The 17,028-nt window shown below is 42.8% G+C and overlaps 1 protein-coding gene across 1 annotated transcript in view; it reads right to left on the bottom strand.

The window, feature by feature from the left end:
• LARS1 (leucyl-tRNA synthetase 1) overlaps positions 1 to 17,028 on the bottom strand; it is an 88,217-nt gene that overhangs the window by 55,923 nt on the left and 15,266 nt on the right. Inside the window, exons 9-12 of the mRNA XM_075209675.1 lie at positions 13,760 to 13,827; positions 5,030 to 5,255; positions 3,043 to 3,130; positions 2,861 to 2,937 (exon numbers count right to left, since the gene is read on the bottom strand). Of these exons, the coding sequence (XP_075065776.1) occupies positions 2,861 to 2,937; positions 3,043 to 3,130; positions 5,030 to 5,255; positions 13,760 to 13,827 (459 nt within the window). The remainder of the gene's footprint in view (positions 1 to 2,860; positions 2,938 to 3,042; positions 3,131 to 5,029; positions 5,256 to 13,759; positions 13,828 to 17,028) is intronic.

Genomic DNA, 17,028 nt, shown 5'->3' with positions numbered 1-17,028 from the left:
TGTATAGCCTGTCTTCTTAATGGATCCCGGGGTAGCGGGGTCTGGAAGTAACGGTGTGGAGCCGGGCCCAACAGGTCTATCCTGTACCCTTCTGAAATAATTCTCCGGATCCAAGGATCTTGGGAAGACGCTGCCCACTGATCCCAAAACAGAGACAGACATCCCCCACTGGCGCCCCCTGTGGTACAGGGTGGTCATCAGGATGCAGGCTTCTCCTGGGTCTTGGAGGCCTGGCGTCTAGCTGCAAACGAGGATCTTCCCCTGGCCTCGAGAATTGGGCTGTCTGCCTCTAAAGGACTGTCCTCTAGTAAGGAGGTCCCCCGAAAAGGCTGACGTAAGGAGCTGACCCGCGGGTTTCGGCTCCTGCTAGGGAATACCGGCAAGGAAGTACTTTTGCCCCCCGTTGCCTGGGAGATCAGGGTATCCAATTCCAGACCGAACAAACCTGCTGCAGAAAGAGGAATGGTTTCCACTGACTTTTTTTGATTCCGCATCTCCTTCCCAGGATTTCAGCCATAACGTTCTTCTTGCTGAAATAGATGCAGCCTGAATAGAAGAGGATACAGCCGCTGTATTCTGGGCCGCCTCATAAAGGTACCCCGATCCCTCCTTCAAATGCAAAGCCAGGGGAAGTAAGTCAGAGGCCTGCAAGGCCTCTGCCAGCTGGTCTGCCCATGCTTCCATGGCTCCAGCCACCCAAGCCGAAGCAAATGTGGGCCTAAAGGAAAAACCCGCAGCCGTAAATATAGATTTCAGCTGGGATTCCACTCTGCGGTCATTGACATCCTGCAGAGATGCAGAACCTGGAGCTGGGAGTAAAGTGTGCTTGGCCAATCGGGTTATTGGAATATCCACTTTTGGAATACTCTTCCAGCGAACGACATCTTCCTCCTGCAATGAGTACAGGGAAGAGAACCTTTTGGGAACAGAGAACCTCTTATCAGGCTGTTTCCAGGCTCCTTCTACAAAATCCTAAAGTCCTACGGAAGGGGGAAAACGGATAGCCTTTCTTTTGGCCTTCTTAAAGAGACTTCTGTCTCTAGGAGTAGTATCCTCCAGTTCTGGGAGGTCCAACGCTTGTTTCACTGCTAAAACCAAATCATTAATAAATTGGCTTTTAGAGCTTTCTTCCTGTCCCAAAGGTTGAACCTGGTCAGGATCAGAAATAATTTCCCCCTCTTCCTCTGAAAAACTCCTCAGAGTCTGAAAAGACCATAAGGGTATTATCAGACTTAGGCCTCCTTCTTTTAGCAGGCGGAATGTTTGGGGATTAAAGTAACTGGTTTAGTTTATCCAAACCCTTTATAAATGCTGTAGACCATGTCGCTTCTCTGGGAACAGGGCTAGGTCTGTATGAGAAGAGGAAGGTCCTGGTATAGACGTTCCAATAGAACCTGTGGTAACAGGGAGGCCCAACTGAGTACTAGAATTATTAGCCACCGAAGTAGCCACAGTAGATAGCAATTGATTAGATTGAAAAACCATCTGTGCTAAAGAGGAAACCGACCGTGTCAGTGAGATCACTCAGGCCGGTTCCTCCGTCAGTGGGGCTGAAACATGCTGGGTTTGCGCAGGGGGGACCCCTGCCTCGCAGATAGAGCAGAGCGCCAACGGGTCCTTCTGCCCACAAGGTAATTTTACATTACATTTAAAACATGTAAAATATTTTGCAATAGGGCCCTTTCCCTTATCTGACATTTTTAATAAAGGAAGGCACACCAAATACACAGACTTAAATTGATAAATTTAGCTGAGCAGAGAGAGAGATATAAATGTGTGGAGAGAAAAGTGTAAACTATAAGTAATCAACTAATCTAGATATAAAAGTTGTACTTGTAAAATTTTAAACACAAAATAATACCTAAGCAAGTAGGAGAACTATAATATAACTCCTACTAGCTCACTTGTATACATCAATACAGAATATGTGTTTAAATAAATCTGATACTTAGCCCATAGGCCCAACAAGGGAGAAGTCCAACAGCAGTATCCTGGTGCCTGCTCCCTCAGATCAGTTCTCTCTTCCCGGGCTTCTCCTTGGCGCCAGAAGACCGGGTTAGACCATCTCTCTCTCTCTGGAAGGAGGGGGAACTCTATTTCCTAGCTCCCCCCCTTCAGTAATTCTTCCTCTGTTAGCGATTTCCATATAAAAAATAAGAGGCATTTAAAGGCAGAGTAGTGGAGACCTCCAGGGGAGGTCTCCGCAGCAGATAATACCTGATGCCCCCTCCTATGCATGATGGGGGATCCAGGTATAGCCCCCTTCTTTTCCAGCCCACCGCAGCACTCCTGTGCCGAAATCCAAGATGGCCGCCGCTGTGTGAAATGTCCGATAACCGGCGCTCTATGCCTGCAGTGGCAGCGCCGGTTATCGGGGAGGCTCCAGGAGTGACAGCGGTCCGTGAGACCGCTTGTCACTCCCAATTCAGGCACTCGTTTCTTCTGTCCCTGTCAGTGAGAGCCGCTGGCTCTCATCTGACAGGGGAATGCCTGCGCTGCTCTGCTGTGAGTGTGTTCTCTATAGTAGAACACACTCCAGCGCTGCCATCTGTGAAAAAAAGTTCAAAGAATAAAATAAAACTTTAAATTTAAACTAAGCACTAAAAAACAGTGCCCAACTCCAAGGGCACCTAAAAAAAACTGGATTGAACAGGAAGAGGCAGGGGGATTGTAGAGGGGAGGGGTCTGTCAGCAGTACTTAAGTTTAACTAGTTAGGTGCCAACTCCCAAGCTCCCCTCCACAACCCATGGTAAGCAGTGTCCCCCAGACCGGATGAAAGAGAAAATAATATTATTTATTGCATAATAGTTACTGAATAATCAGAGATGTATTCTCTTCAGAAATACAAAATAAACTAACTTGTTTTTTCCTCAAGTCTCTTAAGGCTGCTATATCATCTGGAGCATCAGAAGGGACGCTGGTTACCACCCCTGTGCCTGGGAAACAAAGCAATAATAATTTTAAACAACAGCAGCTTGAATTGAACAACACATTAAAAGAAAGAACATTGGACCTGATAAAATGAAACCTGAGTAATCTACCTTTATCTTCTTTAATGGTGAACATGGGAAGGGCATAGATCACTTTGTAGGAAGTCAGTGGGGCAGACAAAGCAGCACCTAAAAGGTCCTAAAATGGTAAGAATTAAAACAACTGTAATAGTGGCGCAAACAATTTTCACAACTGTTTCTCCATTACAAAGATAAGTTCCACAGGTTTATTAGGTGATTAATGCTGCCTATAGTGCAGGTTTTACAACCAGTATAAATGTAATTTAGCATATTGGTTATGTTTAACACACATATATTGGCCAGCTATAAATGTTACACTTCATTTTAGAGTTGGAGAAGATTGAGTTTTCCCTGCAACTCTGAATCAGGTTGTGCATTATTAAGTTTTCCCCTTGCAATGCAGTATGCAAATTTTGCCACCAGCAGCTGGATTTGCTCCAAACTCTAAATCAGCCACAATATGTCTAAAATGACATACTGTATAGAGTGTTCTGTACGTTGCATATTGGTATTGATATATTTTTCATTTATGGGCTTTATGCAGGGAAAATGGTGAAAACATTCTTCCCAAAGCCACAAAAATTAAGGTGAAAGTACCTTTTCTGTAGGTTTGTCACCACAAGCATATTGTGTGACATTCATACATTTTTGTATAATTGTGTCAATTATCCAAAATTTATCAGTGTCACGGATATTGGGTGTTATTATTCAAGAGGGGGGGGGGCTTGACGGGCCCTATGGGGACTTTTTGTTATTCTATTTTTCAAGAATCTGGGGAACCCTGAGCTCTTTGCAGCAATAGTTCACTTGTGGTGTGCCAGTGAGCATTAGAACACAATTATCAATTATATGATATATTAATATGGAGATACAAAAGAGAGCTGGATAAACTCCCCCATGCCCTGACATGGCTCACCCCCAGGCTAGGGTGGGCATCTTTGGCAACAATAATGGGAGAAAACCAACATGCGGGACATAACATTCATATTGAATTCAAAGCACAGAATACACACGTTCTGTTAATATATGTGAAAACTTTTGTAAATAATATAAACCGCAAATTTTGTGTAATAGAAAGAATAATGCACTGCTTACTCGTATCATGAATATTAAAGAGCCAATTTGAACTCATCTGACCTGTATAAAAAAACACTTGGCTTACAGCCTTGTGCTTTTTATATGAATTTCTTGCAGCCTTACACATAGGTCATTATCAGTAGTGAGTGCATTATCCCTTATATAAATCGGCTGGCCACAGAAAAAAAAAATAAAAAAATAGATTGCTGGAACTCTAGACCACATCGCTAGTAGGAGAATGGGCACCACATCTTTTCATGTCATTTATAAACAGAAGTGCAGGCTTCAATGAAATCTGAGCTGCCATTTATATACAGACAGCCATTTAATACGGATTTAGACACAGATGGTCAACATTATTATTATGATGGAATAAAAATCAAAGAATCATGAAAAATAAATGCATCAAAGCACAAACTACAATTTTCCCATATATAAGATGAAGTGCGCTCCTTAGCCAAGTGTTTAGTCCCAGTGGAACAACCTGGAGTTTTGAATGTGGACAGGTTGGTAACTAAAATTAATTTGACAGCTGCGCGTTAGTCCTGGAAAAAGGACTCCAACTGTAATGCGAAGGAAGATGAGGAGGGAATCAGAAATACAATTCATCTCAATATTCTTATGGGGAATTCAATTCCCCCAGAATAGTGCCGCGCTAAGTGCATTACCATTAACATGGTCATTTTAACACAAATTTCTACTCGCAGCTCAGGGAGCCATAAGGAAAAAGTCAGTGTTGAAATTACCGCATTAACGGTGATTATGCGCACTATTACCGTAATATCGGTAATAGTGTGCCGGCTGCATTACTTTTTACAGTAACGTGGCCAATTGCAATTGTCACTGCATTCTTTGATTGCAAAACTATGAGGTGTAACCCTTGTTGATTATTTTTTTTTTGTTCAATTAAACTTATTACTATATATAGTATAATGCTAACCTCTCCCATCAGTTCCTTAACAACTGGAACAACGCCATTGTCTTTGGTGAAACCTTGGTATGACATGTTCCTGGCTGCTCTTTGAGTGCAGACAAATATATCACCATTGGTGGTCTCAAATGCAATGTAAGGCATGTCAGGTCGGAGCCAGCAGTTTGTCTGTCCAAACATGGTCTCTGGGCGAAGAGTGGCAGCTACTAGAAAAACATTCCTCCCTTTCAGACCACTGGGGAAAAAACAAATAAAAAAATTATATATATAAAGAGGTACCTATCTATACACACGCACGTTTCCCAATCCTGGTAAATATCTAATCGACAATGGTCAGATAAACTGGAAAGGTGCTTAAGTTAAATCCTTTTCTCTGAGTCCAATAGGTGTCACTGGATACAACAGGGTACAGAATGTAGTTGCAGGAGCTTGGGCACCTTAAAAATTACCTACAAAAACTCATACTCCTAAACCTCTTTACCTGGAAGCCTGCAGAGAAATTTAGATGGTTTTTTTTTTTGTTTTTTTTTTAAATGGCCGCTGTATATATAAACCTATATATATACACACACACACATACAGCGGTGAAATAAGTATTGAACACATCAACATGTTTCTCAGTAAATATATATATAATTAATGTGGCTATTGTAATGAAATTGACACCAAGTGTCAGCAACAACCCTTGCAATGTACACATGCAAAAAAAATCAAACCATAGATTTCCATAAATTAAGTTTTGTGTAATAATGTGAAATGACACAGGGGAAAAAGTATTGAACAAGCTTCCAGAAATGTATTTAATACTTTGTACAAAAGTCTTTGTTGGTAATGACAGCATTAAGACGCCTCCTGTATGGAGAAACTAGACGCATGCATTGCTCAGGTGCGATTTTGCCCCACTCTTCAATGCAAAGAGTCTTCAAATATTGAAGGTTCCGTGGGCTTGAACTCTGATCTTTAGTTCTTTCCATAGATTTTCAATTGAATTCAAGTCAGGTGATTGAAAATAAAGCTGCTAGATTGGCCCAGTCATTCTCTGAAACCAATGGAGTGTGTCCTTGGCACCTGGTCATGGCTGGTTATTGTTGAAATGATGTTCTTTCCACTTCCAAATTGGCCCCAACAGTGCTCACTGGAACATTCAGCAGTTTAGAGGTCCCTTTGTAACCAATGCCATCAGTATATTTTGCAAGAATAAGGTAGCGAAGGTCTTTGCTTTTACCCATCATGAGATGTTTCTTGTGTGACACCTTTGTAATGAGACACCTTTTTATAGGCCATCAGTTGTGGCTGAACCAGCTGGCAGGATTGCTTTCTAATTACTGACAGATTTCAGCTGGTGTCTTGGCTTTCCATGCTTTTTTTGTACCTCCCTTTCTTCAGGTGTTCAATACTTTTTCCATGTGTCATTTCACATTATTACACAAAACTTAATTTATGGAAATCTATGGTTTGCTTTTTTTTTGCATGTGTGGAATGCAAGGGTTGCTGCTGACATTTGGTGTAAATTTCATTACAATAGCCAAATAGACTATTGAATGGGGTTGGGTACGGCTGGACGATGATGGAAAATCCAACAGCGAGAAGACCTGCAAAAAAATAATGATGTAATGAAAAAACTACATGAATATTGACAGACTTCTCTTCAAAACGACTCCTTCCGACTGGGCAGCTCTCCGGCAGCACTGTCTGAAGTCAGTGCGACCTGAAAGAATTAAAATTTAAAGTGGCAACGTCGGGACCAGGCAGGTTAACCGTTTAAGCAGTTAACCTGCGTGGTCCCTACATTGCTGCTTTAAATTTTAATTAAAATTTGAGGTGCAATATTCATTGCCGCTGCACTCCTGGTTCCTCCTTGCCTGTTGACATATGCCACGGCCGTGGCATTGTCAGACTGAATTCTGACTGGGTGGCCCTGGAGGAGGGATTGGGCCCCCCGGAGCGCCAAGAGATTAGCCTTCAACTCCAGCACGTTTATTGATAGGGTTGATTCCTGAACCGACCAAAGTCGCTGGAGCCGGAGGTGCAGGATTACCGCCCCCCAACCTTTCAGGCTGGCGTCCGTCATGGCTATGATCCATGGCCATGGAGCGAAAGATCTGCCCACTGTCATGTGATTCTGAATCAGCCACCACTGAAGCGATTTTCTCTTCTCTGGAGATAGAGAGATCCTCTGGAGATCCAAACGTAGGTGGGATCCTGACCATTTCGTTAATAGATCCCACCGAAAACATCGAGAATGGGCTCGACCGAAGGGGATGGTCTCGAATGAGGCCACCATCTTTCCCAGCAGCCGCATGCACAAGTGCATTGAGGGGCTGGGAGAAGACAAAACCTGAGTAGTTACAGTCTGAATAGAGCTGATCTTCTCTACTGGGAGAAACACTCTCTGTTTGCTGGTGTCCATGATGAGTCCCAGGAAAACCATGCGCTGACACGGAACCATCTGGGATTTCTTTAAATCTATTAGCCATCCATGGCCCTCGAGAACCGCCAAGGTGAGGGATAAGTGATGACGTAAGCAAATTTCTGTGGAGGATTTGATGAGCAGGTCGACCAAATAAGGCACGACCTGAATTCCTTGAAGGTGAAGACATGCTGGCATAACTGACATGATCTTTGTGAAAACCCTCTGAGCTGTTGAGAGGCCGAAGGGGAGGGCCCGAAACTGATAGTAGAAGGATCCCACCGAGAATCTTAGGAGAGACTGATGGTGGATCCATATGGGAATGTGGAGGTATTAGTCTTTTATGTCTATGGACGCCATAAACTGACCCTTCTCTAAGCCGTTTATCACCGACCTTAGGGATTCCATCCGAAATTTGTCCACCCTTAAGTGTACATTGAGGCCCTTTAAGTTTAAGATGGGACGAAAGGAGCCGTCCGGCTTCTTGACCAGAAACAGGTTTGAATAAAACCCCTGACCTTTCTGGTAATCTGGGACCCTGCAGATAACTCTTTGAGAAAGAAGAGAGGCGACACAATCCTGTATCGCCTGTCTTCTTGATGGATCTCGGGGTAGCGGAGTTAGGAAGAAACGATGTGGGGCTGGTCCCAGCAAGTCTATCCTGTACCCCTCTGATATGATACCTCGAATCCAGGGATCTTGGGAGGACGCTGCCCACTGTTCCTGAAACAAAGACAGACGTCCCCCCACTGGCGCCCCCTCCGGAACAGAGTGGTCGTCAGGACGCAGGCTTCTCCTGAGTCTTGGAGGCCTGGCGCCTAGCTGCAAACGAGGATCTCCCCCTGGCAGAGGAGCCTCCAGAATTGGGCTGTCTGCCTCTAAAGGACTGTCCTCTAGGTAAGGAGGTTCCCCGAAAGGGCTGACGAAAAGAGCTGACCCAAGGTTTCCGGCTCCTGCTAGGGAATACCGGCAAGGAAGTGCTTTTACTTCCGGTTGCCCGAGAGATCAGGGTATCCAATTCCGGGAAGAACAAACCTGCTGCTGAAAAAGGAATGGTTTCCACTGACTTTTTTGATTCCACATCTCCTTCCCAGGATTTCAGCCATAACGTTCTTCTAGCTGAGATAGAGGGAGCCTGAATAGAAGAGGATACAGCCGCTGTGTTCTGGACCGCCTCATAAAGGTACCCCGATGCCTCCTTCAAATGCAAAGCCAGGGGAAGTAAATCAGAGTCCTGTAATGCCTCTGCCAGCTGGTCTGCCCATGCTTCCATGGCTCTAGCAACCCAAGCTGAAGCAAATGTGGGCCTAAAGGAAGAACCCGCAGCCGCAAATATAGATTTCAGCTGGGATTCCACTCTGCGGTCATTGAGATCCTGCAGAGATGCAGAACCTGGGGCTGGGAGTAAAGTGTGTTTGGCCAATCGGGCTATTGGAATATCCACTCTCCCAGCGAACCTCATCCTCTTCCTGCAATGGGTACAGGGAAGAGAACCTTTTGGGAACAGTGAACCTCTTATCAGGCTGTTTCCAGGCTCCTTCTGCAAAATCCTTAAGTCCTACGGAAGGGGGAAAACGGATAGCCTTTCTTTTGGCCTTCTTAAAAAGGTTTCTGTCTCTAGGAGTAGGATCCTCCGGTTCTGGGAGGTCCAACGCTTGTCTCACTGCTAAAACCAAATCATTAATAAACTGGCTTTTAGAGCTTTCTTCCTGTCCCAAAGGAAGAACCTGGTCAGGATCAGAATTAACTTCTCCCTCTTCCTCTGAAAACTCCTCAGAATCTGAAAGGACCATAAGGGTATTATCAGATCTGGGCCGCTTTCTTCTAGCAGGCGGAATATTTGGGGATTCAAGCAACTGGTTCAGTTTATCCAAACCCTTTATAAATGCTGCGGACCATGGCGGCTCTGTAGGGACAGTGGCTTGGTCCGTCTGTAATGAGGAAGGTCCTGGTATAGACGTACCGCTAGAACCAGAGGAAGCAGGGAGGCCCAACGGTGTACTAGGATTATTAGCCACCGAAGTTGCCACATTAGACCACAATTGATTGGATTGAAAAACCATCTGTGCTGAAGAGGAAACCGACTGTGTCAGGGAGGCCACCCAGGCCGGTTCCTCCGATGGAGGGGCTGAAACCTGTTGGGTTTGCGCAGGGGGGACCCCCACTTCACAAACAGAGCAGAGCGCAGACGGGTCCTTCTGCCCACAAGGTCATTTTACATGACATTTTGAACATGTGAAATATTTTGCCATAGGGCCCTTTCCCTTATCTGACATTTCTTAATAAAGGAAGGCACACCAAACACACAGACTTAAATTGAAAAAAAAATTCTGAGTAGAGAGAGAGATATAAATGTGTGGAGAGAAAAGAGTAAACTACAAGAATCAACTAATCTAAATATAAAAGTTGTATTTGTAATCTATTAAAAACACAAAATAATACTTAAGCAGGTAGGAGAACTATAATAGAAACTACTAGCCCACTTGTACACAGCAATACAGAAAATGTGTTTAAATAAATCAGATACTCAGCCCATAGGCCAAACAGGGGAGAAGTCCAACAGCAGTATCCTGGTGCCTGCTCTCTCAGATCTGTTCTCTCTTCCCGGGCTTCTCCTTGGCTCCAGAAGACTGGGATAAACCCTCTCTCTCTTTGGAAGGAGGGGGAGCTCTATGTGTTAACTACCCCCCCTTCAGTAATGCTGCTTCTGCTGCGACTCTGTGGCCAAATAGAAAAATAAAAAGTATTCTGTGGCAGAGTAGTGGAGACCTCCATGGGAGGTCTCCGCAGCGGAAGATACCCGATCCCCCCTCCTATGCATGAGGGGTATCAAGGTATAGCCCCCTTTTTGTCTACAGCGACTCTGTGGCCCCTTCCGAAATCCAAGATGGCCACCGCCATATGAAACATCCGATAACCGGCGCTCTATGCCTGCAGTGGCAGCGCCGGTTATCGGGGAGGCTCCAGGAGTGACAGCGGTCCGTGAGACCGCTTGTCACTCCCAATTCAGACACCCGTTCCTCCTGTCCCTGTCAGTGAGAGCCGCTGGCTCCCAACTGACAGGGGAGTGCCTGCGCTGCTACTGCTGTGAGTGTGTTCTCTATAGTAGAACACACTCCAGCACTGACACCTGTAATAAAAAATAAAAAAAAGGATTAAAAACTGAAAGAATGAAATAAAAGAATAAAATTACACTAAGTACTAATACTTAGCACCTAAAAAAAACTGAACAAGAGGGGGCAGGGTGATTGTAGAGGGGAGGGGTCTGTCGGCAGTACTAAAAGTTAACTAGTTAGGTGCCAACTCCCCATGCTCCCTCCACAACCCATGGTAAGCAGTGTCCCCCCAGACCGGATGAAAGAAAAATATGGGCTTCAAAAAGGAAAAATGTTTTCATAGTTCATATTTTAGGAAATCTGGGTGCCACTCCATACCAAGGAGCAGAAATCACACCAGGGTTGTGAATGACAGGTACTGGCGGTATTTGGGAACAGCTATAATCACATATCTTTGGAAAAGGTATGTCACATTGTCATAATTCCATCATGTATTTAAATGTGCGGTTTATTGAAGAGGGGGGGGGGGGGGTTATGTCTCTGGGATATAACGGAGAGAAGCTCCCAAAGTTCAAAACTTTAGGAATCATTTTGAACAATCCCTAGGGGACACCCGGGGGACATTTTCACCCCCCACATTAACATTCACACTGCCCCTGTGAATGCCGTCCCATTTCATTTTGGTTAAAAACCTGTGTTGTGAAAGGACACGTTGTTAGACTTTTTGGGAAATCAATTCACATTGATAAGCAGTCCATCTTCCAAGCCAATTTCCCTTGGCCAGAAAAGAAAAACAATGAATAAGCAATAGAACTACATACACAAGCAAAGCAGTTTAAAATAAAAGGGGTTACATTCAGAGTAGCACTTACATGAAGTGCTACTCTGAATGTAACCCCTTTTATTTTAAACTGCTTTGCTTGTGTATGTAGTTCTATTGCTTATTCATTGTTTTTCTTTATATCTGAATGCCCTGTACTTTTGTATATTAAATCAATAATTTAATATGTGGCGTCCTCGATACTCTAATGAATCCATTAGCCTGTTAAGAAGAATATAGCTCGACCAAGTTAACCCTTTGAATGCCAGTGTGTGATTTGTTGATTCATTTAATTAAAAAGCTGTGCGTGCTTGTATTTACATTTGTGTAACAGTCTGGAGGTGTGAAGAGTTAACCCTTTGCTTGCTGGTGTGGGTCTTAATAGTCTGTGAGCAGCTAGAAGCCTTGTGTGGGACAGTATATTGGGGTCCTATTGCCCGTATTCAATAGGTGGTGGCAAACCTGAAGTGTGTGAGTGCTGTTTGGGGGCGATTCAGTAGGTAAATAACCTGTGATAGGTAAAGAGACTGCGGGCTGGAATCGTGTGTAACCTCATACAGCGAACAGGCCAAAGTCACGGCAGATTAGAGCGTGTTTGTGACACACACACACATACATATATACATATATATATATATATATATACACATACATACACTGAACTGTCCTCCTGGAAGGACAGTTCAGAGTCTGATCCATCCCATGAGCAAAGGGCTTCCGGAAGCTAGTGCTTTCAGAGTCTGAAGGAGGTGGCCGAATCCATCATATCCTTTCCATGGAAGAGGCAGCCTGCACTAGACCCTCCACTAACCTTGCTCAGACTAAGCTGTCGAATGCTGCATGGGAGGGTCCTGAAAATAGCCGTTCAAAGGCTTGGCTCTTGTGGGAGGATCTCTGCTCAGTGCCTTAAAACTTGTGACAACTTGTGAGGGGCGTCAAAAAGCTGTACATAAGGCATCCAGCTTAGATTGGACTCAAGGAAATTTAGTACGGCTCTTGAAGCAAACACCTTAGCTGAGGCTCCAGGATTAGCCCTGGACGTACTCCCCTTTCCAAACATGACAGAGGCGAGGGAATATAGAGAAAACAGATACTGTGCATAAATCAAAAGGTGGATGTGAAACTGCAAAACAGACAAGAGGAGACACAGAAAAACCCAGACAAAACACCCAAACCTCACTGCAGCTGGATAGGGTAGAAGGAGAGGAGAAGAGGCTTCCGGCTGCTGTCTCTCTTCCTTTTGTACTTAGACTAGTTAGGGAAATTCACCAAATAGGAGGTGCTGTTTAAGCAAGCAACTCACCAGTACCTTGCACCAAAAGGATGGCTGCCATCCATAAGGACAACAGCCACCCATAAGGACAGCCTCCGCTTCCTACTGCGGGCTACCCCATATAACACAAGAAACACTGCATCTACTCCTCTAGTGCTGGTGGCTGACCACAGATAAATGCCAGCTCCAGGAGAAAAGGGAGTCACTTACCTCACTGTTGTACCTCATGTGTAAGGTCTGGTGCTTTTCCCAGTGTCCAATGGCACCAGGAACCCAGTCACTACCTGGTCTAGTACCCCCTGGAGGAAACGCCACCCTGGTAGTAGGTAGGTGGTCGTACCATATGCGGCCACTTTACAAAAACTAAAGTTCCCGGAAGGCTTCCGGAATGTAGGAAGGACTTTGAGTTTTGAAGTTCATATTAAAAGTGCCCAAGATCCTGTCAATGCACTCTATACCCAATACCCTAGCATATACAGTGCACTCCATGGATGAAAGGGAATATGGTCAAATAATGACTGCTATTTCATCTTTTGTATAGTCATCATCCAACTGCACCAATTGTGCCCCATGTGACCTGGGTGTTCGGCCCAATTTGTTTTGGCCAAATTGGAACAAAATCTGGCTGCTCGGTTGAAGCAGCAAGACCTATGAATGTATGTAGTTTAGACCACAAATCATTCCAGTACATTAATTTACCGTGCTATTGCTTACATGAGCTAACAGAATAGAAAACACAATATTTTTTCTAGAAGCAACAAAGCACTTCACATTACAATGCAGTGATTAGACAATAAGTTTAGCTCTTAACTCTGTTGGTCACAATTTTCAAAACTGTACAGACTTTCCTACATTAATTCTCTTCTTTGTGTACTTTGTTAATGTCAACAAATATTCTAGTTTTGGGCAGCTATGATATTATGCAACAATACTGAAAGAAAAGTTCTTATGAGACATGCCAACTGAGAACATAATTAGCTATTAGTGCATGACAGATACTGCTGTGTGGACACATTTAATTTCCATTCAAAAACTTATTTGCCACCAAATATCTATTGCTTAATTTGACAGATATATTGTCACAGCCTAATTTTTATTTTACTTTTTAAGTAGAATTCTACTTTGGCAAAAATAATAATTAAAAAAAAAACACTTTTTTTTTTTTTTTTTTAAGACTTACCTCAACTTTGCAGGAAAAGGATCAAGGACCTTCATTTTGATAAGAGTGTATTCTTGAGGTCCGACACCCTAAACACGACATAATGACAAGACCAATACAGACATTATAAAATTTTATCTAACATCCGAAAAGGAGGATAGATTTTTTTTTTGCATGAACAAGTGAGATCTACACATACATGTAATGCGTTCATGTATACAATGCAATTTCCAGAAGACATCTTTAACCAGACGTAGAAGGTCATAGTGTTACACCTAAGCCAATAGCAACAAATGCTAGCACTTCATATACAGTTAATGTCAGATGCAATTCAATAAATTATATCCATAATAGATCCAGATGCTCTCACCACCCCCTTTAAACTTAACATTTAAGGTGACATATTAAAATATCGGTTTGATCAGTATCAACTTGTCATGTAGTTCATACCATGGGCCATGTTACTAGAGACTTGAACATTAAAAATATTCAGTTTCATCTGGTGGTCCTGGCCAAAAAAAATTTGGGATGATGTGGCTTCTCTAATCAGTGACATTACCCAAGTTCAGATTTGTTCCTGGTCTTTACTCCTAGGTTCTCCACTAGATGTTCTTGACAAAAAATCTAAGAAATTATCAGTGCATATCCTTAATGCTGCCAGATGCTTGGTGGCTTAGACCTGGAAAAACCCAGATCCCCCTTTTAGACAGCATATTTTAAATAAGATTTGGTTTCGGGTATCCATGGAAAAAATGTCTGCGTATTTGAATAAGTCCCCAATATTTTCCCAAATATGGTGCGATTGGTTTATTTATAATAGTCCCTCTGATTCCAGCTCTTCCAATGCTCTCATTCTCAGGATGTATCGGCACTCTTTCTATTAAGTCTCTCAGTAGATTGATTTGATTATTGACCGATACTAATTTCAGTCCCTCTATAATAGTCCACTGGTCGCCGGGGATCCCAAGCCAGGTCTCCATTATCTCTTCTCTCACCCTTTTTGCATTCCTCCTTTTCTTTATCAAATATGCAGAAGTGTGATTTTTCTTTGTTTTATGGAGGTTTTTGTTCTACTATAAATGTTTAACCTGTTCACATTTTTAGATGCAAACACATTAAACTTGTAAAACCGAGTGAATGTGTGTACAGAAGACCACGTGGCCGCCCGACACAGATGTTCACTTGAGGCACCATGGTGGGCCACCCAGGAAGTACTCACAGATCTTGTAGAGTGCGCCGAAGATTATCTGGAACAGGCTACCCAGCCTCACTATAATCCTGATGCATTACAGCCGTAATCCACCTTGTAATAGGCACCTTAGAAGCGGACGAGCCTCTCGTGTGCATCATAGAGATACAAAAGATCCTCAGTCTTGCGCACATGCAGAGTCCTACACACATAAATGCGCAAGGCTCGGACATCGAGAGAGCGAATAGAAGTTTCGTCCTCCGAAGACCTAGACAAAGTCAGGGCAGTAATGAATATGTCTTGATTTAAATCAAATCTAGATACCACTTTAGAGAGGAAAGATGGCTTGGTTCGAAGAACTGCCCTATCCTTATGAAAAACAAGAAGAGGAGACTTGCAAGATAAAGCAACAAGCTCTGAAACTCTTCTTGTCGTAGATATGGGCAAAAGGAAGACCGTCTTCCAGGTCAGAAATATGAATTCCACAGTGATGAAGAGTATATAAATAATCTATTATTTTATATATGAACATAACATATAATAAATTCAGCCACAATTGAATGAGCACACTGGCTTTGCACAAAGCTCTTCCTTCCCCCACTGGAAACATGTGGCTTGTGAATACTTGAGGAACAAGTTTGATTAGTTGGTCAGTAATTAGCATATGAATGCTGTGAGTGGTTCCTGTGGAAGGTAGTCTCCACCCACAAGAGGGGGTTTACATATTTACACAAAGAAGAAGCTCTCTCTTCATGCTATGTCCCTAGCCTGACCAGGCATGCAGCCATAGCTCCTAGGTGGACATGCAGGAAAGTAAGTTGCCGACAGCCTTCACAGGCCCTGGCTAGTAGGAATGATGGAGTTTTTGAATGGAATGAAAGGTGAGCGAGTCTGGATACATAAATGTTATAAATGTTGTAATGGAATATGGTCGAATCTGGACGCATATGTGTAGAGTACATGAGAATGAATGATCATTTGGCGTTAGTAACATGGAAGTTTATTTGAAGGTACAGTTGATTAATGTGAATGGATTTGTGCGAGTTTAGTGCAAGAGTTATTTCGAGATTGTGTTGGTTTTAAAAGGTTAGACCTCGGTTTGGTATAGATAGTGTTAACTGCATGCCTTGTAGTAATGTTGCAATGCTGTGTAGATATAACATAAGTAAAGGCATGGTGCTAGTCTGATTTGCATGCGATTATGTAGTCTAATAAGAGCTGGGCCCTGTTGATATGTAAGACTGCATTGGCAGTAAATTAGGCTATTACGAGCACATGTATTAAGATGGCTGACAGTGAGTTGACTCCTGTAATGCTGTATAATTCTTGAATTCCTGCTGTGTTTAGGATAGATGGTTGGTTTAAATGTAAGCATTTGTGTTATACATAGACCTGTGTAGTTCTGTGTTGGTTTTATGTTGTAATGGAGTTTTGTATGGAAATAGTTTGTTTTATGCAGTTTAGTGTAAATGCATATAAAGCGATTGGATTGTTCAGGAAGTGGTCAGATTGTTAAATATAACATTTTGTTACACTGTTGGTTTAAAGGGTAGTTTGTAACGCTGAATCTCTGAGATAATGTGGTTGAAATACCATGTGTTATAATGGTTGTTGGACTTTGAATGAGATGTGTGGGATAAATGGAGTGTGCCTGTGTGCTCCCTTCCCCCTCCTATACACACACACACACACACACCTTTAGACAATAGTTAGTCAAAACACACACACAATGACTTGTATATTTATAGAACAGGCAATAAATGTGATATATGGCACCAAAATCTATACTTGGTGTCAAATATTGTTACACTGTATACTGTTTTATAATATATACATACATTTTACAATTAGAATGTTACCACTACAACAAGTTTTAAATGAAACTATATTTTGTGCATAGTCTTTATTGAAGATATGAGCATAAGCTATTATATGAATATTGGTCCTGTGGATTTAAGGGAATATAAGAATTATATTTTTTTTTAGGCTAATTTAGAAGTACCATTGCCAGGAGTTGGTTGACGGTAATAGTCATATATAACGGTATTAAATGGTCATCCATACATTTGGCAGATTATTAAGGAGAATAAAATCCCATAAT

Source organism: Mixophyes fleayi, chromosome 4 (assembly GCF_038048845.1).
Source record: "Mixophyes fleayi isolate aMixFle1 chromosome 4, aMixFle1.hap1, whole genome shotgun sequence".
NCBI lineage: Eukaryota > Metazoa > Chordata > Amphibia > Anura > Limnodynastidae > Mixophyes > Mixophyes fleayi.
This window is presented reverse-complemented; position numbering and strand designations above follow the sequence as displayed.